General features: G+C 51.8%; 1 protein-coding gene across 3 annotated transcripts; it reads right to left on the bottom strand.

Moving 5' to 3' along the window:
- Positions 1-213: 213 nt before the first annotated feature.
- On the bottom strand, positions 214-27,020 carry NOVA2 (NOVA alternative splicing regulator 2). 3 transcript variants are annotated; one of them, XM_045531379.1, is made up of 5 exons: positions 26,333-26,439; positions 16,599-16,742; positions 11,212-11,378; positions 939-1,647; positions 214-887 (listed from the first exon to the last, which is right to left on the bottom strand). In XM_045531379.1, the coding sequence occupies exons 1-5, from the start codon at positions 26,415-26,417 to the stop codon at positions 565-567; spliced, it is 1,428 nt and encodes a 475-aa protein (XP_045387335.1). In that variant the 5' UTR covers positions 26,418-26,439; the 3' UTR covers positions 214-564. The 3 variants fall into 3 exon arrangements, with proteins under 3 accessions (XP_045387335.1, XP_045387333.1, XP_045387332.1); XM_045531377.1 differs by adding an exon at positions 17,901-18,007 and having other exon boundaries at positions 214-1,647; positions 26,333-26,381; XM_045531376.1 differs by having other exon boundaries at positions 214-1,647; positions 26,333-27,020.
- Positions 27,021-27,228: the final 208 nt, after the last annotated feature.

The following is a 27,228-nucleotide window of genomic DNA, read 5'->3' as shown; positions in this document are numbered from 1 at the left end:
TGCTCCCAATGCCCCATTTCAGCTCAGACTCCTCTGCTACCTCCACTCCCACTGCTTCCCTTGGATCTCGAACTGAAAGCAGAGAGGTGGGGTGTTGTGTTTTGGGGAGGCCCCTCTTTCCGGGTGACCCTGAGGCTCCCTCCCCTCCTCCCATATGGAAACAAAAACTTATAAAGGGGGGAAAAATCCTTACCCAAAAAAAATGGAGGGAAAGAAAGAGAAAATAACGCTTTGTTTTCTATTAAAATCAACAAAATGCAATATATACAGATATCACACAGACCTGGGCCCTGGGAGAGGAGGGTCAGGCCCAGCCAAGCACAGGGCGGGAGGAAGGAGGGGTCAGTTCAAGGCTGGGGAGGGGGCTTCTGAGCCCCGTCCCCAACCATCACTCAATCCTGCCTATGACTACCAAGAGGGGAGGGTGCAGTCAGGCCTACCCCAGCCCCATCCCAAGAGCAGCAGGACTACACCAAGCTGAGGTCAGGAGTTGGGGGCAGGAGGAGGAGGAGGAGGAGGTGGGAGGAGGAAGAGGGACAGGGGTGGGAGCACACACCACAGGCCTCATCCCACTTTCTGGGGGTTTGAGGCCCTCACTCCCTGCTCGTAGGTGACCCGCTGGCTGATGAGGTATTGAGCGGCTTGCGTGGCCGCGGGGCTGCCCGTGATGGTGACCCGCCGGTTCCGCGTGCCTGGCAGGAACTCGCCCTTCTTGGAGATCTGGATGCGGGCGCCTGTCAGCTCCTGGTACTCCACCAACGTCTTGCCCCCCTTGCCCAGGATGGCTCCCACCAGGTTCTCAGGCACCGCAATCTCCACCAGCTCCTTGGCACTCTCGGCTGCCAACTTCTCCGCCGTCAAGAAGCCCCCAGCCGCCCCCGCCGCGGCTGCAGCGGCCACCAGCGGGCCGCCCCCTCCGCCAGCCCCGCCCCCGGCGCCTGCCCCGAGGTAGCCGTTGGCGGCTGCAGCCAACGCAAAGGAGCCCAGGGCTCCGGGGGGCGGCGGTGGCGGCGGGGCGGCCCCTCCGGCTGGCCCGGCGCCCGCGTCCCCCGCGTAGGAGGCCAGGAGGTTGGCCGCGGCGGCGGCGGCGGGGTTGGCCCCGGCGGCCACGGCGGCCAGGACGCCGGAGGCGGCGGCCGAGTTGAGGCCCAGGCCCAGGGAGTTGGTGTTGTAGCCGTAACTGGCCAGCGTGTTAAGCGCCGTGCTGATGGCCAGCAGGTCGGTGCCCGAGAAGGCAGGCAGGGCGGCGGGGAAGGCTCCCACGCCCGCCAACCCGGCGGGGCCCAGCAGGCCCGAGGCGGCGGCGGCCGAGGCGGCGGCCGCGGCGGGCAGCACGTCGGCTGGGCTGGCGTACGGCGAGCCGGTGGGGTTGGAGTTGGCCACGGGGCCAGCCACGTTGGCGTAGCTGATGTTGAGGCAGCTGCTGCTCTGGGGGTCTTCCTGTACCTTCTGCACGATGGCGCTCACGGCCTTGTGCACCTGCTCGGGCTCCCCGCTGACCGTCACCACGCGCTCCTGCAGGTTGATGCCCTCTGGCTTCTGGGACAGCTGCACCCACGCGCCTGACTGTTCCATCACGGCTTTCACCGTTGCGCCCCCCTTGCCGATGATCAAGCCCGCCGTGCTGTTGGGCACGATCAGCTTGGCCTGCGTGGGGAGCGAGAGGGAGGGTCTTTAGGGTGGCTGGAGACCGCGCAGGCTCAAGTCATTCCCCGCCCCTCCTCTCCAGCGTCCTAAACCGAGCCCAGCATGCCCCCTTGGTATGCGCCTGCGTGGTCCCATTGGTGGTTAAAAATATTGAAATATTTCCTCAATGGAAAATGAATAGCCACTGTTCCAGGTCCCCTCAGGAGCTCCTCAGCCACCCTCTCCCATGTCCCTGGGACTGCCAGTACCTCCCCTGCAGCCAGCACCTCCCCTGCAGCCAGCACCTAAAGGCTTAATGGCTGATCAGTGGGGGCCGCCAGGATCCTGCTCCAAGCTTGCACTGGTGCCCATGCACACCTGCTAGCATTAGATGCTCTGACTTCAGCCCTGGAAAAGGCTTCATGAATCTTACTTTACAGATAAGCTGCTTGGGGCCTAAGAGGTGAAGGGACTTGCCCCAAGGTCCCTCCCAGAGTGAAGGAGCTGAAATCTAGGCTCCAACCTGATCCATTATGCTCTCCACTCTGTGACATTGTCTTTTTTTTTTTTTTAATTGAGAAAGGGTCTCACTCTGTCACCTGGGCCAGAGTGCAGTGGCATCATCAAAGCTCACAGCAACCTCAAACTCCTGGGCTCAAGCGCTCCTCCTGTCTCAGCCTCCAGAGTAGCTGGGACCACAGGTATGAGCCACGACACACAGCTGATTTTTCTATTATTAGTAGAGACCACCTCTTGCTATGTTGTCTAGGCTGGTCTTGAACTCCTGAGCTCAAGTGATCCTCCCGCCTTGGCTTCCCAGAGTGCTAGGATCACAGGTGTGAGCCACGGCACCCGGCCTGTCTCCTCCTTTAACCTCTTTGTCATTATGGGCGGAATTGTGTCCCCCTCAAATTCATATGTTGAAATCCTAACCCCCAGCACCTCAGAATATGACTGTATTTGGAGACAGGGTCTTTAAAGAGGTAATTAAGGTAAAGTGAGGTCATTAGTGTTGGCTCTGATTTACTATGACTGGTGTCCTTATAAGAAGAGGAGATGAGGTCACAGACACACACAGAGGGAAGACCACGTGAAGGCACAGTGAGAAGATGGCTGCCTGCAAGCCAAGGGGAGACATCTTCAGAAGAAAGCAGTCCTGAGCTGGACACAGTGGCATGCCTGTAGTTCCAGCTACTCAAGAGGCTGAACTGGGAGAGTCACTTGAGCCCAGGATTTTAAGGCTGCAGTGTGATGTGGTCGTGTCTGTGAATAGCCACTACACTCCAGCCTAGGCAACATAGTGAGACCCTATATCTAAAAAAAGAAAAGAAAGAAAAAGGAAAGAAAAGAAAAGGAAGGAAAGGAAAGGAAAGGAAAAGAGAAGAAAAGAAAAAAAAGGCACCTTGATCTTGGACTTCTGGCCTGCAAATTGTAAGAAAATAAATATCTACTGTTTGTTATGGCAGCCCTAGCAGACTAATTCAGTTGTCTTATCTGCAAAATGAGGATAATAAGAAGCCTATGTCTGAGAAGGCAGGGAGTTAGATGAGACCTCTCCAGGATGAGGAAATTGGTCATTTGAATGTGGCGGTTCCCTTCTCGGTTGCAATCACCCACCCGTCTAAGCATCCGCAAGTCTGATCAATCTTAATTCCAGTGGAGAGATTTCAAAACCAATCCTTTTGCATCTCCAAGAGCATTTCTGCATATAAATCCCTCCTCAAAAATCCTTCCCACATCCCCTTAGACCTGTAGATTCTACGCCCTGGAGCTTGAACCTCTTCCTCTCCTATCCATCCTTTCCACGTTTGGGAAACTTGTGGGGGTGGTTTTGGTTGTTGTAAGGACTGGGGGCAGATGTGGACATTCAGTGGGCAGGGCCATGGGTGTCTGCGTGCCACAACTGTGTTCCTTACAAAGAAGAACTGTCCCAAGTCCTATATGACTTTCGAATGTCCCACTGGACATTCATGCTGATGAAAAGCCTATTTATGAATCTCTGAGCCCAGAACCCAACCCTGTGATACATGTAAGTACCAAGGTTTTATTTATTTATTTTTGGAGGGGGGATGATTTCAAGAGCTACTGAAATTTCCAGGAATGCAACTACCAGTACATCAAGAGAAGATTGTACTTCATTTTGTTTTGAACTTTACCAAGAATTGTGCACCATTTTAGAAAACCTAGCATCAAGTAGTAACACCATTCACATCATTTAAGTCTCCAATACTACACTCTGGATCACTTTGCATTCATAGCTATCTCACTTAGGTACGTTCAGGTGTGAGCAGCTGACTAATTCATTATTTCTTCTACTGTGGTTCAGGCTGAATATTTACATATTGAAATTCATCTTGTTTTCTAACAAATCACCTTCCTTTTATTTCTCCTTTATTTAAAAAATCTCATAGGATAAAGAAAATATGGTATATCCATACATAGAATATTATTTGGCAATAAATTTAAACGAACAAAGTATTGATACATTCTACAGCATGCATGACGCTAGAGAACATTATGCTAAGTGAAAGAAGCCAACCATAAAAGTCTACATATGATTCCATTTACATGAATGTCCAGAATATGCAAATCCACAGAGGAAAAAAATAGATTAGTGGTTGCCAGGGGATGGGAGGAAGGGGATTGGCGGTGACTGCTAACAGGTATGGGGGTTCTTTGGGGAATGATGGAAATATTCTGGAATTAGATGGTGGTGATGGTTGACCACATCTTGTATGGTTCCATTAATATGAATGTCTAGAATAGGAAAATTCATAGATATAGAAAGCAGATTTGTGATGGCTTAGGGTCAGGGAGGGGGTGAGCTGGGGTGGGAGACTGAGGGGTGATAGCTAAATGGATCAAGATGTATTTTGGAGATAATGCAAATGTTCTAAAATTGATTGTGGTGATGGGTGCACTGAGCCATTGAGCTGTATATTTTAAATGGGCCAATTGTATGTATGTGAATTATATCTCAGTAAAACTGTTAAAAAGTCTTATGGGTATAGTTATGTTTGTATATATATATATATATATATGATATGAATGGTATTTTTGAGAATAAAGTGGGCATGGCAAAATATTTGTAGGGGAAAAGGGGCACTGGTGTGGCAGGGCTGGGAGGGGTAGCTCTCCATGCTCTGTTCTTTGTTGGTCTCCCTGACTTCAACTCTTCCCTCCCTACCCCTTGCTCACTCCACTGCAGACACACTGGACTCCTTGCTGTTCCTCCAATTTGCCAAAGTTGGTCCAGACCCAAGGCCTTTGCACCCTCACCTGGAGCACTCTTTCCCAGTAGAGGAGGCTCATGTCCCCCCACCAAGCCCCACCTCCATGCAGAGGCCTTCCCTGACCACACAACTACCACAGCCTGTTTACTGGCCTATTTTATGTCCCCGGCATGGATACCTCTAGATTCATATCCAACTGCTAACCTCACATCAACATCCTATGATGCCAAATGGACATCTGAAACTTGAAGTCCAAAACAGCCTTCTCAAATATGTTTCCACCATGGTCTTCCTCCTTTCAGTACATGGACTATGTATCCTTCTAGTACTCAGACCCAAGAATTAGGAGTCTTCTTTTTCCCTCACACTCAAAATCTAATCAGAAATTCTGTTGGCTCTGTCTTCAAAATATATCCTAGATCATTCTAGAATAAAAGAGACTTATTGAGGTATAACAACCAACTGCAATGCATGAATGTTGACTGAATCTTGGATAGAAAAATCTTCTATAGCTACAAAAGATATTTTAAGGCAATTCGAATATGGAATTTTTATTAAATAATATGTAGGAGACTTGCAAGATATATGTTAAAGAATATAGGGGTATCCTAACAGTCACAGTTGAATAATAATAAAAAAAAAGTATGTAGGGGTAAAAGAGCCATGAGGTCTACGATTTATTTTCAAATGGATCATCAAAATAAAACAAGACAAAAACTGTGTGTGTGTGTGTGTGTTGTGTGTGTGTTTGTGTGTAAGGAGACAAAGCAAATGTTAACAACTGATGAATCTAAGTGCAGTGTATAGGGACTATTCTTTAAGCATTTTCAAAATAAAAAGGAGAAAAAAACCTATGCCCCAACATTCCCTTCCCTTCTTCTCTGCTTTATTTTTCTTCATAGTACTTTTTACTCTGAAATCCTATATATTTTACTTATTTACTTGTTTAATTTTTGTTTCTCTGTGAAAGAATTTAAAATCCAGGTGGGTAGGCAGCTTTTGTCTGGATCGTTCCTACTGGGTTCTCAGTGTCTAGCGAAGTGCCTGGTACACAGTAGGTGTCAACAAAGGGAGGGTAAATGAACAGCTGAATGAGGGATGACAAGCCCACGGGACAAAGTAGGAATAGGACTGGCTGGAGGCAGTCAGTGTATCTCACCTGGAGAAGGGTGTGTGTCGTAGAGCGCTGTGCATTTGGGTAGCCAAACTCAGCCAAATTCAGCCTGATCAGAGTTTTCTAGATTAATTGTAAATGGTGATTTGTAAAATGTGAAGCATCCTAGTTTTAAATGTTGGCAACCTCTTCACAATGTCTGAGAACCACTGTGAAGTGTAAACAATGCAGTGTGCTAGCCAGACTACCCATTTGCAGTCTGGGCATACAAATCCCTGAAAAGCTGCCTTGGACTCCAGAGTCACCTGCTTAGGTTTAAATCCTGGCTCCACCACTGATGCTGGGCAGGGGACCTAACCTCTTTGAGACTCAGTTTTCTCATCTGTAAAATGGGGATAGTCACACCTTCTCCACAGGATTCTTAGGAGGCTTAACTGAGATCAAGCATGCTTGAAATCCAGGTTTGGTCACAAGTAGCTGGAACTGAGTGTGACTGCCCATCAGTTGACTCACAGCTCCCACCACTGGCAAGTTACACCTCAGTCCCCTCAGTTATATTTCTGCTTGACCCCCGTGGGCATGTCATTGTCCATTCATTCAAACAAGCAACATGTGCTGAGCACCTACTATGTGCCAAATATAGAGTACCATGTAAGTATGCAATTAATATGTGCCCACTGAGGTGCTATAACAAGAAATTATTGTCATTGTTGCCTGTACTCCTAGCACTCTGGGAGGGCAAGGCAGGAGGATTGCTTGAGGTCAGGAGTTCGAGACCAGCCTGAGCAAGAGCGAGACCCCGTCTCTACTAAAAATAGAAAGAAATTATATGGACAACTAAAAATATACATAGAAAAAATTAGCCGGGCATAGTGGCACATGCCTGTAGTCCCAGCTACTCAGGAGGCTGAGGCAGGAGGATTGCTTGAGCCCAGGAGTTTGAGGTTGTTGTGAGCTAGGCTGACACCATGGCACTCTAGCCTGGGCAACAGAGTGAGACTCTGTCTCCAAAAAAATAAAAAGATAAAATAAAAAAAGAAAAAGAAATTATTGTCATTGTTATCCCCATGGACAGACCTGGACTTAAATCCCACATCTGTGCTACAGCTATTTTGGAAAACAGTCTGGAAGTTCTTCAAAAAGTGGAACATAGATTTATTATATGTTCCAGCAATTCCACCCTGGGTATCTATCCAAGAGAACTGAAAACATATGTTCACACAAAAACTTGCACATGAATGTTCATAGCAGTATTATTCATAATAGCTAAAAAGCAGAAAGAACCCAAATGTCCATCGACTGGTGAACAGACAAACACAATGTGGTATATCCAAAGAAATATTATTTGGCCATAAAAAGGAATAAAGTTTGGACACATGCTACATGGATAAACCTTGGAAGCATTATGTTAAATGAAAAAAGCCAGACACAAAAGGCCACATACTATAGGATTCCATTTATATAAAACATCAAGAATAGGCAAACCCACAGAGGCCAAAAGCAGATTAGTGGCTGGCAGGGGGGCAGGGGGAATGAAGAGTGACTGCTAATGTACACAGAGTTCCTTTCTGGCATGATGAAAATGTTCTGGATTTAGATGGTAATTGATGCATAACTCTGTGACTATACAAAAAAAAAAAATCCTGAATCCTATACTTCTAAACAGTGAGGTTTACAGTATGGGAATTATGTCTCAACACAACTGTTATTTATAAAAGGAATCACCAGGAAAAACAAACAGCCTGACAAGGGAATGGAACAGCATGTATACAACCAGACCTAGGAGTAAAGAAATACCTAGTCTGTGATACAGAATTTCAAAGTAGTGAGGGAAGGATGGATCAGCCAAAAAAAGTTTGAGGTTTGAAGACAAGTGGCTAATCATATGGGAAAAATTAAATTAGGTTAAAAAATTCCCACCTCTGCCACCTCCTAGCTGGTGGCCTAGGAAAGTCCCTTTACTTCTCAGAGCTTCTTTTTCCACATCTATAAGATGGGTGTATCATTCCTGAGCCATACAGTTTGGGCAAGGATTCAGTGAGACACTGGTGACCTCTTCCATAGTAATCACTCATCCAATGTTAGCTGTGATCAGAACTACTGCTGGCAGCAGGGTTTCTGTTTTTACAACAGAGCAAGTTCCAAATCTTAGTTTGCTGTTTAGTAACTGTGTGACCTTAGGCAAATGCCTTTACTTCTCTGTCCCTCAGTTTCCTCATCTCCAGTATTAGCATAACCACATCTACCCTATATAATTATTGGGAAGATTCAATGACTGAAGTGACTGCTCAGTGCCTGGCACATGGGAAGCCCTAAGAAAATGGCAGTAGCTTTCATAATGCATCCAGAACTGCAGAAGCACAACATCCTAGAGAGATCCTCAGGTGCAGACCCATAGAATCTTGGAGTCCCAGAATATTAGAACAGTAGAATCTTAGATAATATATGCCTAGAATCATGGAATCACAGAGCCATGGAATTTTAGAAGTTTTAGAGGCAGAAAGACCTCAGAGACCATCCTCCCCAGTGATTTGCAAGCCCATGGAAATTTTCAAATACTACTACTACTAGCAACAACAACAACAACAAAAACAGCAGCAGCAGCAACAGCTAACACAGGGCTTATCATTTGCCAGGCACTTTTCTGGACAGTTTCCAATAGTAACTTATTTAGGCTTCAAAACAACCGTATATGATGGGTGCCACTATGATCACATTTTCTAGATTGGGAAAAGGAGGCCCAGAGAAAGAACTTGTGCAAGGTCACAAAGGTAGTGAGTAATAGAGTCAGGATGTGATCCCAGGCCAGAGTCCATGCTCAGATTCCCAGGCTTTACCCGAAATTCTGACTCAGTGGTTCTGGAGTGGGACCCAGGTATCTGCACTTTAGACTACCCAGATGACTCCAGCTAGGGCCGAGAGCCACGGGTCTAGTTCAGAGGTGGCAAACTGGTGATCCTCAGCCCACCCCCAGCCTACAGCCATATTTTCTTTGACCTTCATAGTGTTTTAAAAACAGAGCCAACCTTTCAAATGAGTTGATTTCAAAAATTTATGGCTTCTTTTGAAAAACCGGGAAGATGTGGCAACACTATGTCCATGTTCCCAAAGGACAACTGGGTGGAATTGAGTAGCAGCTGCCTCCTTTAAGGATGGCATATTGTCTCCAGAGGGCCACAGTCCTCAACTCTTTATGTTCCCTTTCTGAATCCTGGAGTCATTTTGATTTGTAATCCCTGGTTTGGCCCAGGGATTTCAGAGTAGTGAGGGAAGGATGGATTAGCCAAAAAAAAGTTTGAGGTTTGAAGACAAGTGGTTAATCGTATGGGAAACATTAAATTAGATTTAAAAAAATTCCCACGTCTGCCACCTCCCAGTTGGCGGCCTAGGAAAGTCCCTTTACTTCTCAGAGCCTCTTTTCCCACATCTGTAAGATGGGGGTATCATTCCTCAGCCATACAGTTTGGGCAAATATTGTCCAAACAATACTTTACAGTGTCACATTGTAAAGAAAGAGAAACTGAGGGCTACAGAAGAGAAGGGGCCCTGAGTAACACAGCAAATTCAAGGCACAAAGCGAGTAGAGCTGTCTCCTGACTAAAAAATCCCATAATGACAATAACAGCAGCTATCATTTTTTGAGAACTTTCTATGCATTATGCATACAAGCTAAGTGATTTTCAAACACCAATGAACACTAACCATCACCCTTAAGTAGGCACCATAATGAATCTCATTTGACAGATGAGAAAAATAAGGCGTGTAGAAATCAAATCACTCGCCCAAGGTCACACAGGTAGGAAGTAAGCACAGAGTGTTCACCTCAACAACTGACCCCAGAGCCTAGGCCTTCAGCCATTATTTCTCTCAGTCTTTGGAACCCCTGAGTAATAAGGCAGAAGATAAATCTTGGTTTTATAACCTTTTGGTTGCACTGTCTCTGAGTTCCTGTGGATTAGAAAGGAGGAGGCGGTAGAAGGCTCAGGCACAGATGGTGCTGACCCCATTTCCCCTGCAACGTTCATAAACTCCTGATGAACCCTGAGTCCCCTGTGGCCACAACCAAGGCGGAGGGAAGAGGCTGCCCTCGCTTCTCTGTAAACTGTGGGTAAGCTGTGTTCTGCCGGTGGGAAGGAATTCGGGAGAGGCCTGGCGGGGCGCGAAGAGCAGAGTCGCTTCAGCACCAAGGACAGCGGCCACGCTCCACGCCCCAAGCCCGCGCGGTCTTTTTGGGGAGCGATCCACTCTCCACCCGGCAGCGCTCCTCCAGGGCTCTTAGCCTACCATCTCCCCACGAACTTGGAGGAACTCAGATCCATGGTCTGCCCCATCTCAAGGCAACGGCAGGATCCAAGAATTCCAGATTCCTTTTACGGAGGCCCTCCCTCCTGTCTTGGCCTCTAGGCAGACGTTAAGGAACCCTCGCAAGTGGCCAGCCCGCCAGCCCAGGGCTTCTCGCCCCTTTCGTATCGAGTACGCATGTGTATGGGAGTGGGGAGCGGAGGAAAAACGGGGAGCACGCGCAGCCAGTCCCGCGTTCCCACCCCTTTTACCCCCGCCCAGGTCCGGACCACGCCGCCGGGGGTTTTGCTGCAAGCCCACCTGCCCAGTGCACACCATCGTCATGGCAACCGGAGAGGCTCGGGAAGCGATTGGTCCACTCCCTGCCACGCCCCTACGCCACCGCTTCCCCGTAACTGAGGCAACGGAGGAGCGTTGCCCCCCCACTTCCTAGGGAGGGCTGTGTAGGAGAGGGACACACCCCCTCTCTCGCTGATGAAACATCGTCTCTACCCCTATACGGTTATCACCGGGGGAGGTAGAATGAGCCTCCATTTCTAAACTATTCTGGATGTGGCTGGGCTGTCACTGAGGTCACTTCCTGTCAGAACAGGAAGTGGGAGGCAGGTTACTCAGGAGACAATGGGATGAAGTGGAAGGGAGAAGAGGATGCAGAGGATCCCAGGAAGGAAGCTTAAGTAGAGTGTCAGGTCACATTCGCCCAGACTTTCACTCCCTTTCTGAATCAAGCCCACTCCAAAGGGTCTGGAGTCCTTTCTATACTACTAGGGCTGACTCCCTAGTGACAATACTAACCACTGCCATGTGGTATTTGACTGATAAACTTTTTATGAGCTTTGTCCCATTGAACCTCCACAGTAATGCAGTGAGGTAGGAGGAGTGTCCCTTTATGAACATCACCAGCTTTACAGCAACCCAGTCTCTGCCCCTGCTGACCTGCTTGGCTCTGTCGGGGTTCATCGTGGTTTGGGGCTGAAGGATGTTGACCACCTCAGGCTTGGTCATCGCTTGTGGGATTTCTCGGACCTTCTCGGCAATAAAGCTGTGCACAGCATTCAAGGCCTCTGCTGTGCCCTGTACTAGGCATACCCGCTCTGTGGTTCCTGTTGAGCAATGGAGAGAGAGGGCACACTCATCAGACAGGAATGGGGACATTCCTGAGAGACAGGCCCCATTTAATGGAAGGGGAAAACTGATGTCCAAAGAGTGGACCTGGCTGACCTAGGCCACATGGTGAGCCCGGGCAATCTCGCATGGGCTCTCAGGCCATGATGGGTAGCTGGGAGAATGAAATTCTTGTTTTATAATCTGCACTCTCTTAAAACAACCTCTGGCGATGTAAGAATGATGCTTAAGTGCTTTGTGATGCCCACAGCAGCCCTGGCCAGGAGAGACAGGGCTCAGCTGCCTCTTCCCAGTTCTTGTGGGCTCCCGGGTTGCTTTGGCAACCATTCACTCACACACACCCCCCCTTCTAGAAGCGGAGAGCTCAGGCCTGCAACGGTTGCCACAGTAACTGGAACCCCCTTATCGGTCTAGCTGGCCGGGTCCTCAGCCCACCCCCAGGGGGACGAGGGATGAGGCCCCGTTGCCATGGCAACCTCTGAAAGCCTGCAGCGTCGGCCTCTGGGCTTTTGGAGAGGATGGGGAAGGGCTGGGGGATGGGGGAGGCAGAGAAGAGGCCTGAGTGCCTGCCTGGACCCACCACATGGAGGGCTGAGGGGTGGGGGAGGGCAGGGGTGTGGATAAGGGAGAGCAGAGTGGGTCAAAGACAACTCACGGAGGAGTGGGGACCGAGGGACTGGGAAAGAAGGGTGGGTGCCTTTGCTGTACGTTCTCCAGATACTGGCTGCAGATCTGACCTGGGCATCCTTCTCACTTCTGTATGTGTGTGCCGGGGTGGGGGGGAGAGAGAAACCGGGTAGTGTTGGGCTATACGTGTGTGAGACTCTGGGTGACACTGTGACCAGTGTGTGTATTTGTGAGGCTGTTTGGATGAGTGGGCTGTGTGTGTGTGAGTGTGTGTACTTGGGCGGACTGGCTAGATTATCGTCATCTGTGTTTGTGTGTATAAGAGAAACAGCACAAAGACTGTGATGTAGACAGACTTCGTGACCTAGTGATTCCGGCAAAGATATCTGTGTGTGCCCCTGTGTGTGGCAATGACTTCGGTGTCACTGTGATGATCGAGGTTATGTGTACTATTTGCGAGACTGAGCTGAGGGTGCATAAGAGTTTGAGAGAAAAAAACAAAGAATCTCAGGAAGTGGCACGGAGGCTGTGCGATCAAAGTCTACCACTCTGAGACTGTGGCAGCGTGTCTGCGTGTGTGTAAGTGAAGGACACAGGTCTCTGCGTGTTCCTAAGACTGTGTGGTATGTATATATATTGACAGGAGACAGGCAAGACCCTATGACTGGTGTCTGAGCGTGAGGAGGAGAGAGAGAAAAAGACAGGCAGACTCAGGTGACAGTATGTAAGACTGGATGACTGATGTGTGTGTGTGTGTGTGTGTAGGGAGACAAAGACGACTCGACCATGGCTGGTTTGTGTGAGAATGTCTGTACCTGGGTTAGCCTGGGCGTGTGTGATGTGTGGAGTGTGAGTATGTTTCTCTCCCTGGGTGGGACTCTGTCCCTGGGAACATGAAAGACTTGAGTGTGTGCCAGGCTCAGTGTGACTGTGTGTCTGGGACACCCGGGGGTCAGTGTCAGTGTCCTGTGAGCATTTCAGCGCGCTGGAGCGACAGCCCTGACCCTTTGCTTGCCATCGCTCAGCCTGGGACGCCAGCCTCGCCATGTGTCTGGGTGTCCCTGTCTGGGGGTCACTTGTGTAGTTGACGTCCCTCACTCTTACTACCCCCCAGCCCAGAACAATGGCTTGGTCTGAGCCAAGGGTGAGTCAGCGTACAGGCTGCCTCCGTCTGGGTGTAAATAGGAAAGGGTGTGGGTCGGGGTGGGGGAGGGGGAAGCCCCTGGGAGAGCCTGGCTGGGTGGCCGGGTTCTCCGTCTCCGGCTCTGAGGGCTCCGTCCAGCTCAGGAAGTCTTTGACCTCCCGCCCCCTTGCAGTTCTTAACCCCCGGTCTGCAGGGGCTTTTGGGGGGACTCAGATAAACCCTGAAAAAGTGTCCAATAATAACTGATGCTTATGTAACACTAAGCGCCAGGCACCATTCTGAGCACTTTTTATATTTTTCTTCACTTAATATATGAGGTAGGCAATATTATTATCCCTGATTTCCTGCTAAGGACACTGAGACACAGAGAGGGCTGGGGATTTGTTCAAGTTCACTTATTACAGACAGTAGTACATGATCAAGGCTTTGATGTCAGCAATCTAACTTCAGAGTCTGTGATTTTTTTTGTAATTTTAGAGATGGGATCTTGCTATGCTGCCCAGGCTGGCCTTGAACTCCTAGGCTCAAGCGATCCTCTTGCCTCAGCCTCCTGAGTAGCTGGGACGACAGGTGCACACTACCGCACCTGGCTCAGTCTGTGCTCTTAACCGCTATACCACCCTGTGCTGAATTTGGGGCACGTGGGGTGAGTAGCTCTATGTGTATGTGTTGGAGAGAGTCACAACATGACTGCAATTTTGTGTCTGTATTTTTGATATTTAAAAAGAATATGAATTTATTAAATAGTGACTTAAGAGTTTGCACTTTGGTGCAAGTATGTTATAAATCTCTAAGTTTTTCTTTAAAGGGTGTGTGCCTGTGCTAGTCTTCTGGAGGGAGGGTCCAGAGCTTCATACCGAAGCTCAAAATCAGGAGTTTTAGAATCACCAGGGTGATCCGGGCTGGTACACGGTAGCCTGTGTCGCCTTGGGCAGGTACCTGCCTTTTTCGGGGTCTCAGTTTCTCCATGTGTAACCCGGAAGGAGTGAATCTAGGGCATTGGCACCATCCCCAAGGAGGAGATGCCCTTTGTGTGTTCTTCCCCTCCCTGGGGCTTATTTCAGGTGGTAGACACACACGTGCAGTGTCTGCGTGTTGTCCCCCCATCTGACTTATTAGCATTATACACGTCTGTGTGTTTGTGTGTGAACCTACTAGGACCAGAGGACCCTTGCATTTCTCCCTTGTCATTTCTCACCTGTTCTCTCTGCTTCAGCCACATTGAACAAACTACTCCACAGCCCTTGAGAATGTGGTTTTGTCTTCCTGGCGTACCTGCCCTGTTCTGTACCTAGCTCATTCTTACTTGTTGTTCTGGGCTTCTCCTCCAGGAAGCACTTCCTGACCTCTCTAGGCTGGGTCGTGTGCCCTCCCTGGGCTCCCACCATCCTCTGGACTTCCCCATCCCAGCCCTGACTGTTCTGGGTCGTCAGTGGTGTGGGGTTTGTCTCCGTGACTGGGCTGTGAGACCCAAGGGAGCCAGGCCGGGACATTTCAGTCACTGCCACACACCCGTCTCTGTCCGGCACAGGGATGGCATAGAGGAGGCACTCAGAGAATCTGTGTTGAATAAATGAATGAAGCGGTGTCACCGAGAAGCAGAGGGAAATGTTCTCTGTCTCTGGCAGTGGCATCTCCATTTCTTGTGTTCCTGCGGGTCCTAGGAAGTCCTCGGGACAGGAATAGGATGTGCGGGGCTGTGTCCTGCATCTCGGAGCCAGGAGCTGCTCCTTCTGTGTGGCCTGCAAGGTCTACGTCAGGAGTCGGGGGGCTGGCTGCCTGTCTAGGGGCTGCGGAGAGACACTAGCTCACGTTGTTTGTCTGAACAGTGTTTGACTAGGAGAACCAACGACTGTGCCACCTTCTGGGTTTCTCAGCTGCCCGGCCTGTGAGGTGTGTCATTGAGTTGGGAGGGGAGGACATGCCTCCTGGCACAGAATGTGATCCAGTGGCAAGGAACCAAGTGTCCTCGAATGAATGTCCCAAACAGAGATCTCATCCATATCGTGTGGGCTAGAGGGGTGCGGGGAAAACTGGGCCCGGGTGGAAGGGAAAAGGAGGAGGAGGTGCGCCCAGTTCACTAGATTTTTCTCTAAACCCCCTGGCAAAGCTGCTTAGTGGGATGGGATGCCAGGGTTGGAGGGGGCAGGGGAGAGAGAGAGAGAGAAAGAGGAGAGAGAGAGAGAGAGAGAGAGAGAGAGAGAGAGAGAGACAGAGAGAGAGAGAGAGAGAGAGAGAGAGAAATGAATGTGTCCTGACCCTGGGCTCTAGCTCTGGTGTTTGACCTAAAAAAATCAAGAGGATTAAGGATGAACTAGAACCAGTGCTGGACCAAAGATACGATTCAGGCGGCCTTCCCTGGATCCCTAGATGTCGAAGCTCAGGCCTTGGTCTTGGGAGGGAGATAAGGAGGGTGAGAGATATTGAGAGGGTACGGAGAGAGTGGAGGGGCCTTGGAAATTTTATGGCTGGGGGAGAGAGATGGAGCCAGAGGAGGGGCGGAAAAGGGGCTGGGTTTGGAGGGAGGAAAACAAAAAAATAGGAGGGAGCTGAGACTTAGGAGAAAGAGAGAGGCACTCAAGGAGAGCCAGGCAAGCGGAAGCAGAAAGCATTGGGGGGCAACACTGCAGAGAAGACCCCACGGAGGGGCCACTGCACACTGGCTGAATCGGTGATTGAATTGAGTTCAGAGAGGGAGAGAAAGAAAAAGATGAGACTATGAGAGGTGGAGGGAAAGATAAGATAGGGAGAGAGGGGAAGACAGAAAGGGAGGGAAAGTAGAGGGGAGGGAGAGGGAAGCAGACAGAGGACAGACAAGAGGGAAAGAGATGAAGACATCCAAACAGAACCAGAGAGACAGAGGCAGAGAGAGGGGCAGAAAGAGGGGCAGGAGGGGACAGACGGAGGCCAAGGGGAATGGAGACTGAGGGAACAAGAGACAGTAAAGTCAGAAACAGAAGGAGAGAGAGAGACACATAAAGAATGACACCAAGACAGAGAAAACCAGTGAGACTGAGCAAGATGGGGCGACGGAAATCCAAAAAGAAAAGGGGGGCATGTGTGTACACCATGGATGGCTGGCCCCTGACCCCCGAGGGACACCCTGACACCTGCCTCCCTCCCTACCCTCGCTCCTCCAACTGACCAGAGGGGGCAGGTGTGTGGGAAGAGACACATCTGCTAGCACATCATGCAAATAAGCTCATGAATATGCAGCAGGCCCATTGTCTTTCCCTGCCCCCACCCCCATCTGCTCGGCCAGGCCCGCCAGGCCCCTGGGTTGGGGGCAGCTCTGTCCCCTTAGGGGGAGAGGAGGCCCTCTCCAACTATCACTGCCCCTGGGGCAGCCCTTCCCACTCATCTGGGGCCCAGGTGGGAGGGAAGGAGGAAGGGGAGGGTTACGGCAGAGAACTGGGTCTGGGCTCACCGGGATAGAAGTCTTTGGACTTGGAGAGCTTGATGGTGGCTCCAGTCTCCTTCTGCAGCTGCACGATGGTCTGCCCGCCCTTGCCAATGATGGAGCCCGCTGCGTAGCTGGGGATCAGCACCTTCAGGAAGTATTCGCCTTCCTCTGCAGGGGCACACAGGGCGGAGGGGAATCAGAGCAGGGAGGGGTCTTCACCTTTGTAAGGCACCTCCAGGGAGGCGCCCAGAGGGGGGGCGGGCAGAGGAAACCACAGGGATCACAGTAGCACATAGGAGCGATGACCAGGAACATAGCAGTAAGGACAATACTACAAATAATGACCTTCGTTCACTCATTCATTCATCAACCAACAGTTGCTGAGCACCTGCTACGTGCCTGGCACTGGTCTAGGGAAACAACCAAGAGGAAAACAGACAATGTTCCCTGATTTCACAGGCGAATCAGGCAAACGAGGCCAACAGAGTTTTAGTGATTCAGCCAAGAGCTCATAGCTACGTTCTTCTAGAGTGGGGAGACAGACAAGGTAGTTCATGTCAGATGGTGGTAAGTACTATGAACACAAAAGGAGGCTGGAAGAGGGCATGAGGGTGTGTAGAGGGCTGCAGTGTCAGATGGGAGGCCAGGGAAGTTCTTCCCAACAGTGTGGCGTTCTTTGTCCATGACACACTTCTACAGCACCCCACGTGCGCTGGACTCTGTTCCAGGTTCTCTACAAATACCAGTCGTTTTCATTTTCACACTGGTCCTGCGATGAAGGTACCGTTCAAAAACCCCTTCTGCAGGTGAGGAAACAGAGGTGAAGGAATCACCCAAGTTCACACAACTAGTAGGTGGCAGAGCTGAGACTCCAGAGGGCACGCTCCGGACCGGGACTGTGATGCTAACCAGGTGGCGGAGGAAGAAAAGGAAGATGTGGCTCTGCGAGGGATAAGTGAGTGCAAAGGCCCTGGGGTAGGACTGTGCCTGGCTGTTCCGGGGAGAGGGAGGAGGCCAGTGTGTCTGGGAGGAGACGAGGGCAGAGGAGGGTGCTTGCTGGTGGGGGATGTTGAGGCTTGTGGGCTGCGGAGAGCCTTGGCCTTTACTCCAGGTGAGATGGGAGCCATGGGATGGATGTGACCTGAGCCAGGTTTTAAGAAGACTCCTGTGATGCCCATGAGGGGAGCAGACTGCGAGAAGCAAAGGTGGAAGAGCTGGGGGGCCCAGTGAGGAGGTGACCGCGATGAGGATGGCGTTCTGACCGGTGGAAGCGGTGAGGGCAGAGGCGGAAGAGGGCTGGACACTGGAGATGTTGTGGACACTCACTTTTGACCAGGCGCTGTGCTGAGTGCTTTGCAAGCTTGATCTCGTCCATTCCTCACAACCTCCCGGTGAGGCGGGCAGAATGAGCTCCATTTTTACACAAGAGGAAACTGAGGCACAGAGGGGCACAGAGAAGTGAAGGCACCAGCCCATGGTCACCAGCCCAAGGGCACTAAGACAGTCGCTGGGTTGAGAATCAAATCCAATTCTGAGCAGTCTCCCCCCAATTCTTGCTCAACACCCTCCACTGCTGGTAGCTGGAGACCAGCATGCTGAGGGACAGCCTCAGGGACCTGGGGACAGCGTCAAGGGAGGTTTGTGGGGCTTCGGCCACTCTTTGTAATAGACCAGTTTTCTGGGCCATGCATAAAGCGCTTTGTTAATGCAGCCTCAAGGCAGGTCCCTAACCTCTCTTACCTAATCTCTTCTAACCAAACTGCTGCCCCTATGTGCTCCCAGGGTAGAAATTCCAGACCCTTCTCAGTCTAAGACCCTTTGTGATTTGGCTCCACCCACCTTTCTGGCTTCACTTTCTTATCTTCTTCTAGCAGCACCAGACTCACCGTCCTTTCTTTCCCTCAAACATCCCCTGCTCCCTCCCACCCCAGGGCCTTTGCACAGTCTCCCTGCCCGACACTTCCCTCCCCCCAGTAATTCCTCTTGTCCTTTAAGTCCCCGCTCAAATGTTGCTTCTTCTTGGAAGCTTTCCTCGAACCTGAGGATGGGATGGTTGCCCCCGTTTCATGGCTTCAGAGCAATTGATCACAGGAGTCCACTGTGGACCACATCCACGGAGCTCACCCCTGCGTCCCAGGGACTTGCGCAGTGGTCACGCACACAGCAGGTATGCAGTGAACACTGGGAAAGGGAAGGGGGCAGTCAGGCCGTTCTGCTTCCAAAACCTAAGGTCTTCCACCATCCCCCAATGGTGTTTCAACTTTTTCTTTTAAGCAAAGAAAGCGTATTTTCAATGTCTCCCATGAAACCCCAACACAGAGCAGATGAAAGAGAAAGTGCTCCAGTGAAAGTGGGGGCAGGGCGGGGGGCTGGGAGTCCTGCCCATCTCTGCCTGGTCTCTTAAGATGGAAGGTTCTGGGTTGCCTGATGTATTTAAGATGGGGGTGTGAGGAAGAGGGACTGGATGTTGCCTTGCAGGCGTGGGGAGGGGTCCAGAACTGAGGGGTTTCCCTGAGCCCAAGGCAATCCTCTTAAACTGGCCTAATCAGACCATTAAGCCTATTAGGTAATTAACCCCCCTAGGGTGCCTTGCCATCAATCATCCCGACCCTCCTGAAGTCCCTTTCTTCCTGGGCTGGCAGGAAGGAGGGCTCCCAGACTCTCCCTCCCACTCTCATCCCTAAACCTGTCACAGGGATGGAGTTCTTTATCTCCGGAAGGCTCAGAAAGATGGGGAGGGAATTCTCACTAATCCTTGGGACTCCATCCACTCTCTCCTTCAATGTCACTGTCCATCCTCCACCCAGACAGGGCTTCGTCCCAGCTCCCCTCTGGAAGGTGGAAGGTACTGTACTCATCTTCTCTAAAGAAAACTGGGGTCGCCCCCTCCCCACTTTATGCCCCCTCTGTCTTATGAAACAGCAGAAACAACCCTAGATGAAGTGTGAATTTTGTCAACAACAGGCTGTAGGGCCTTGAGCAAGTTGCCTCATCCCTTTGGGCCTCAGTTTCCCAATCTATAAAATGGGGGTCATGATACCATCACCTCACAGGGTTATTGCGATTAACGAAAGGACAACATGTCAAGTACTTAGGATGGTCCTGGGCACACAGGCACTTGAGAAATGTTGGATACCATTGTCACGACTAGTATTAGCTGCATCATGAACACAAGTGAAGCGCTTATTGCAGTGTCTGGCACATGGTAAATGCTCTACAAATGGGGTTTGCGGTTTTCGCTGGGAGGGAGGAGAAGGAGGGTAGACCCCACTGCCTTCATCCATGCCCCTGGGGGCTGCCCCAAGCTTTCCCTCGATTCTTGGAGCAGGAATGTCATCTCACGGATATAAATGAGACCCTGGCCCCATTCTGTCACCTCAGCATCTAACTCTTTTCTTTCTCATGCTACCTTCTAGAATCATGCCTGCTTTGTCCCTCTATACAGGTGCTATTTCTTCTCTTCTTCTGTCCCTCTTCCCCCACTTCCTCCAAACCAATCCTTCCTGAGCACCACTATGTGCTGGTCCTTGTCTTAGGTGCTGAGGATATGGCAAGAGACTTGACAGACAAGGTCCACCTGCCTTAAATTCCTTTTAAAATTTAAATGCATTTATTTAAAGAAGAAATTTACAAATTGTTTCTGGGCTGGGCACAGCGGCTCACACCTATAATCCCAGCACTTTGGGAGGCCAAGGCGGGAGGATCACTTGAGGCCAGGTGTCTGAGACCAGCCTGGGCAACATAGTGAGATCCTGTTTCTAAAGAAACTAAGGCCGGGCGCAGTGGCTGAAGCCTGTAATCCTAGCACTCTGGGAGGCCGAGGCGGGTGGATCGCTCGAGGTCAGGAGTTCAAGACCAGCCTGAGCAAGAGTGAGACCCTGTCTCTACCAAAAATATAAAGAAATGACTTGGACAGCTAAAAATCTATATAGAAAAAATTAGCTGGGCATGGTGGTGCATGCCTGTAGTCCCAGCTACTCGGGAGGCTGAGGCAGTAGGATCGCTTAAGCCCAGGAGTCTGAGGTTGCTGTGAGCTAGACTGATGCCACGGCATTCTAGCCCAGGCAACAGAGTGAGACTCTGTCTCAAAAAAAAAAAAAAAAAACTAAAAAAGTTAGCCAAGTGTGGTGGCATGCACCTGTACTCCCAGCTACTCACTCAGGAGGCTGAGGCAGGAGGATCACTTGAGCCCAGGAGTTTGGAGCTGCAGTGAGCTATGACTGTGCCACTGAACTCTAGCCTGGGCAACAGAGTGAGATCCTGTCTCTTAAAAAAAATAATTGGGGCCGGGCAAGGTGGCTCACGACTGTCATCCTAGCACTCTGGGAGGCCGAGGCGGGTGGATTGCTTGAGCTCAGGAGTTCGAGACCAGCCTGAGGAAGAGTGAGACCCCATTTCTACTAAAAACAGAAAGAAATTAGTCAGACAACTAAAAATATATAGAAAAAATTAGCCAGGCATGGTGGCGCATGCCTGTAGTCCCAGCGACTAGGGAGGCTGAGGCAGAGGACTGCTTAAGTCCAGGAGTTTGAGGTTGCTGTGAGCTAGGTTGACACCACAGCACTCTAGGCCAGGCAAGAGAGTGAGCCTCTGTCTCAAAAAAAAAAAGAAAAAAAGAAAAAAGAAAAAAGAAAAAAAAATAATTGGAGTTTAAAGGGTTAGTTATGTTCCCCCCAAAAGTACATTAATATAAACATATAATGGTCAAAAAAGAAAAAAAGTGTGTCCTTGGACCACCTTAAACCACCTTGTGGTGGCTTGGTGGTCCCTGTATCAGACTAGTGGCCATCTGGCTCCTGGGGTCCCCGCCTCATGTGAGTCTCCTATGGGGAGTGACAGGCTGTAGAAGCTCAAAACTCTAAGTCCCAGGATCCCCACCCTGGCCATCAGTCTGCTCTGGTCCTTTCCAGAATCTTTCCCACCATGTGAGTCCCACCTCCCCCCAGAAAGATGCCAGGCCTGTATTTCCCAGCCTCCTTTGCGGCAGGGGCAGACACCTGCCCTCAGCTGAACAGGAGCCCTCAGACATCACGCTCTCCCACCCTGCTTCGACCACCAAGGCTCCGCCTGTGAGAAACTTCTTCCTTCCACTGAAGCGGAACCTACGTGCCAGAACTCTGCACCCACCCACCCACTCCCGCCCGCCTTTTAGCTCTTCCCCTGGAGGTCCACGCAGCGTCCTTTACCCAATGACAGAGTCTGAAGAACTGAAGGCGACAACTTCAGCTCTCCCGATTAACCCGTCTCCCTCTTGCTGCAATTTCGAGCATTTCCACCTTGGGAAGGAGCTGTCTTTCCTTTTCTCGTCACTGAGTCTCCTCTTTTTGTACCCACTCCCTTCAGGGATGCTTCTGGAGGCTTCCAGAAATCAACGAATCCTCCCTTTCCCCTTCCTTAAATAATGTTTGCCTTATCCAAGCAATTTAGGGTGTTGCAGTAAGAGTGGCCCATTTTAGTGTCAAGAGAGTTGGCCCTGTAAGGTGCCTTTGACAAAGCAAAGCCTAAGGGGTGTATGCTGTGGAGGTGGCTGTTCTGGGTGACAGTGTGTCTGCAGAAAACCAATGTTGCGGTGCTGTCCTCACAGCACCTGTTCTTGTTTGGAGTTTGGGGACAGGAGAGTTGGCATGTTCTATGGAGGCAGGAGGAGGCTGGGCTGTGACAACGGTACTGTCATTGGGAGTGTGTGGCGATGCTGCTGGTAAAACATGGTGAGGGTGTGGTGTGGGAACGGTTCCGCCGAAGAGCGCTGGGACATCAGAAGTGTGATGTCTTTCTGTGAATGATGGCGTTGTCTGTTTGGGTGAGAAATGAAATACAACCGGAGTGTGCTTCTGTAGGGATGAGATGCTGAAAGGTGTGATGCTGTCTTTGAGCTGTGACTGTCTCTGAGTGAGAGAAAGGCGGATGGGGTATGACTTCCTTGGGGTGAATCACCACTGGATGGTGGAAAAGGAAAAAGGAAGATGACATTCTCAGTGGTACCGATAATAATAATAACCATAGTTATTGTTTACTGAGTGCTTATCATCTACCAGGCCTTACGCGACATGCTTTACCTATGCAATCTCATCTAACGCACGCACCAACCCAGAGAGGTAGATTTTACTGTGCCCATTTTCCAGACAAGGAGACTGAGGCTCAGAGCAGTGAAATAACTTGCCTGAAGATTCCAGGCCAAGCCCATGACGTGACGAGATATGAATCCTGAAAGATCTCATTCTAGAGCTCTTAACCCTGGTGACATTGTCTTTGATCAAGGGCTGTTAGGAGCAAGACCCGGCGAGTGGAAGCTATGTTTGGGGTGTGAGACGTGTCTGTGTCTATATATATATATGTTTTTGCTTCCTCTATATTTTGGGGGGTGACAGAGGTAGGAATACAGTTAGGAGTATGGGGGCCATTATAGTCGCAGCTTAAGAGTTACAATCTACACTCAGGGAGGATATAACTCTTTGTCATTGTCCCACTAGACTGCGGTCATTTATTTCTCTAATGAGTCTTTGACTGGGATTTCCACCCAACCTCTTCACCCAAGGCCTCCTGCCCTTAGTGCCTCATCTCCCTCCCAATGGCATCTGCCAGCCAGTCACAGTGCCCAGAAGCCACTGTGAACAGCCACCATCTCTTCTATTGCTCCCATCTGCTCCCAGGAACAAGCAGGAGGGGCAGGCTGGGCAGGAGGGGCAGGCAAGAGCCTGATCTGTCCAGTCTGCCACAACTTGCTGTGATACTCTGGAAAAAGCCCTTCACCCTTCTGAGCCCCAGTTTCCTCCCCTGAAAATGGGGTTCACTACAGTGTCTACCCACACAATGAGGCCAGCCTCCTGAGGTCAAATCATGGCTCTGCCTCTTACTAGCTGATTGACCTTGGGCAAGTTACTCAACCCCTCTGTGCCTCAAGTTTTCATTTGTAACATGGGTGACATAATAGAATTGCTATAAGGATTAAGTGACTGATCAATGCCAAGCACTTTCCATAATACTTCCTGACATATTGTAGTACCATAAGTGTTAGCCATTATTATAATTTATTATTATTATTATTACATCATAGAGTGTTGGGAAAGTTATATGAAATTGCATGTCAGGCATTAAACAATATTGGTCGATATTATTACTGTGATCATTGTGGTTATTGTTATGTCGCATTTGGCAGATGGGGTCACTGAGGCTCAGAAGAGGGGAAGAGTTGACCCAGCGTCCTACAGCCATGGAGGCATAGTATCGAAAGAAACGCTCAGTTTTGAGATCAAAGTCCTGGACCCTTGCTCAGCCCTGCCCCTGAGTGTTTCTGTCAACCGAGGCCTTTGCATTTCCTGGCCTCAGTTTCCCCAGGGGTAAACAGGAGTGGGGGTGGGGAAAAGTCTGGAGGAGATGGTCCCTAAAGGCTCGTCCTAGTTTCCCCATGGCTGAGGGGGGCAGGATAGTACAGTGGTTAAGCACATGAGCTCTGGAACCAGGCAGCCCGGATTGGATAAATTCTAGCTCTACCACTTAGGAACTAGTGACCTTGGACAAGTGGTTTTATTTTGCTGAGCCTCAGTTTTCCTCATCTGTAAGAAGCAGCTCAAATCATCTCCCCCAAGGGTTGTACTGGGAAATTAACCCACATCTCAGAGCCAGGCTCATAGTAGGTGCCAAGCAGGTGACTGTTAGCAGCAGCTGCAACATCATGACTGTTACGTTGTGTGGCTGAATGATCAGATTTTGAGCATCTCAGCCCCTGTAAGACAAGGGTGGGAACACCACCCACCAGGGGGCGGGGCAGTGGAGGGCTGGACAGCCAGGCTGGGCTCAGGGACCTCCTGGGTCCCTGACCCTCTCCAGGACTGGGAATGGTAGTGGGGCAGGAAGGAGGGAAGGAAGTCAGGGACATATTCATGTGTGTGCTCAGGGTGGGGGAGCAGGAAGAAGGACAGGAAACTCCCTCCCACCCCTCCTCCAACTTCCCTTTCCTCCAATTTCTGCTGAACACCCTCTAGGCATCCAGGGGGGTCCCTGATTCCTGACCCACCTGGATGGGGGGTGCTGGGACAGGAGGGAGAAACTCAGCTTCTATTCATCTGGGGGGAGGAGGTGGGAGGCCCCCACCCCACCCACTACCGTGCCTGGCAGAGAGGGAAGGGTGCACTCTACACGAGGCCATCATTCTCCCATCCGGAGGAAAAGGCCAGAGGAAGTGGAGGTTTTGGCAAGGTGACCGTGGGGAGGGGCATGTCTGCTCTGGGGTCTTCCTCCTTCTAGGGCGCTAGTGGGCTGCACTATGAGGACAACAACAAACCCTGCCTCTTCCCTGATCCCCCTACCACGGCAGGGCAGAAACCTGGAGTCCCCAGCTTGGCTTTTCTTCTCTGGTACGCACACCTCTTCGGGTCACACACACAGGGAGGGCCCTTCTTGACTCACACACACACACCTGCTATGGTGTCAAACATTCAGCAATCTCACACACACACACACACACACACACACACTCACGCCCTCCCTTGTCATACACATGCAGAATCACCCCCACATCTCTGGTGGCACACACTCAGCCATTTCACACACACACCTCTCCTTGTTACACATACACACGCACTTGGGTGTCATACGCACACGTTCCCTGTCACACGGGGACCCGTCCTTCCTTTTCCTTATCACACACCCTCAGGCATTTCACCCACAAGCCCCAGCCTCTCCCTCGTCATACACCCCCCGTCCCCTGTTGCACACACCCCCTCTGATGTCACCGTTGCACACCTCCATGTGTCACACCCAGCCCCAGCCTCTGTGGAGTCACACCCACACCCTTTTCTTGTCACAGCCCCTCACCAGCTTCTCCTGATCCCAGGCTGCCCCAGCCACGCCTGTGTCACACACACTGAACCCCTTTCCTCTGATCCACACAGTCTCTCCTGGCCCACACCCAGGGCCAGCCCATTCGGCATCCCCCACACACCCCCTTGCATGTCACACACACCCTCTTGCTTGTGTATCACACTCTGCCACAGCCCCCTCTGGGGTGACAAGCACACACCTTCCCTCGTCACACATACCCCCTTGAGGGTCTCAAACATGGAGCCCAGCCCCTCTCCTCTCACCTTATCTCCCTCACACACACCCCCTCTATGCTGTCACATTCCTGATCCCTAATGTCACAGATCCAGGCCTTACAGGGCACACACACACACACACACACACCTGTCCTAGCCTCACAGTCTCCCCGCTAGCTTTACACACCCACCCACCCTTTCCTCCATGTCACCCAACACACCCACCCGGCCTGTCCCCACGCACGATCCCGCCCATGGCCCACACAAGCCTCCCTCTGGGACAACCCTTGCTCAGGACATCCCCAGGGAGGGAGGCTGGGAAGCTCCAGGTCCACAGGCCTCTACTCCCTCCCCTCCCCCTGCCAGGGCAGGCAAGCCCAGGGGAACACCCCTGTCCCAAAAGGGTCACATCACACACCCCTCAAGGACACACAGACACTCGCCCAGAGGGACCCACGCCCCCATCCTCTACGGCCCCCCCCTCAAGGACACTTATCACCCCCTCCCCCCCAACCCCTCTCAGACAAAGCTCCCAGCCTCGGGCCTCGGCAAGAGGAGGAGGGGGTCCGGCCCCCTCCCCAACTTCCCCTTCTGTCCCCCGCCTCGGGGAGGGCTGCCCCTCCCCTCTCCAGATCCCCTGCACCTGCCATGGGAGGGGGGGAGGATGGAGAAAGGCGAGGCCCCCTGCCTGTTCCCCCACACCGAACCGCAGCCCTTTCTCACCTCCCGTGTTGCTGCGCTTGGTGCAGACCACCTCGGGGGGCGTTTCGAGGGGCCTCTTGCGGGAATCCGGGGCCTCGGGCTCCATGGGGGGGGCCTGGGGCGGCGGCTGCTGCTGCTGCGGCGGCTGCGGCGGCGGCGGCGGCGGCTGCTGTGGCGGCGGCGACGGCTGCTGGGGAGGCTGGGGTTGCGGCGGCGGCGGCGGCGGGGGCGGCGGCGGCTGCGGGGCCGCGGAGGCCGTGAAGAGGCCGTGCACCGCGCCGGCGGCCATCATCCTCATGGTGGGGGGGGCGGGGGGCGGAGGAGGGGGAGGGAAGGGGATGTGGGAGGGGGAGGGGGCGGCGGAGGGATGGGGGAGGGGGAACCCCCGGAGAGGGAAGGAGGGAGGGAGCCGGTTCTCGGGGGGCTGACAGAGCCTGAAGAGCGGATGTGAGCAGGAGGGCAGAGGGGGTCTCCGATTCGGCCTGGAGAGAACTGAGGGGTGGGGTCTCTCTCAGGATCACAGAGGCCGGGGACTGGCCGCGCCACTGGGGGGACGGGATCCCCTTTCTTTGCTCCCCGGAGCAGAGGGCCGAGCCCCCCAGACCCTGCTCGGGGCGGGGGGCCGGAGGAGCGTGGCCGGAGGTAGAAGGCGGAGGCGGCCGCTAGTGGGGGCCAGGGGGGGTGGCAGGCGCGGGCGGCAGCGGCTACAGGGCTGGCGGTGGCTGCTGGCCCGAGCATCTTCTTCCCGGAGGCTCCCACAGCGGCCTGGCCCCTCCCACTCGCGCAAGGTCACGCCCATGCCGGTCAGAACCACGCCCCTCGGAGCCCCCATTGGTCCACCCTTGAAGCCGGGCCCGTGGCCCTCCGGGTTGGCCACGCCCCTCCCAGCCACAGAGAGAAGGACCGCACTCACGCAG

The sequence above is a fragment of the Lemur catta genome, chromosome 19 (assembly GCF_020740605.2).
Source record: "Lemur catta isolate mLemCat1 chromosome 19, mLemCat1.pri, whole genome shotgun sequence".
Lineage (NCBI taxonomy): Eukaryota > Metazoa > Chordata > Mammalia > Primates > Lemuridae > Lemur > Lemur catta.
This window is presented reverse-complemented; position numbering and strand designations above follow the sequence as displayed.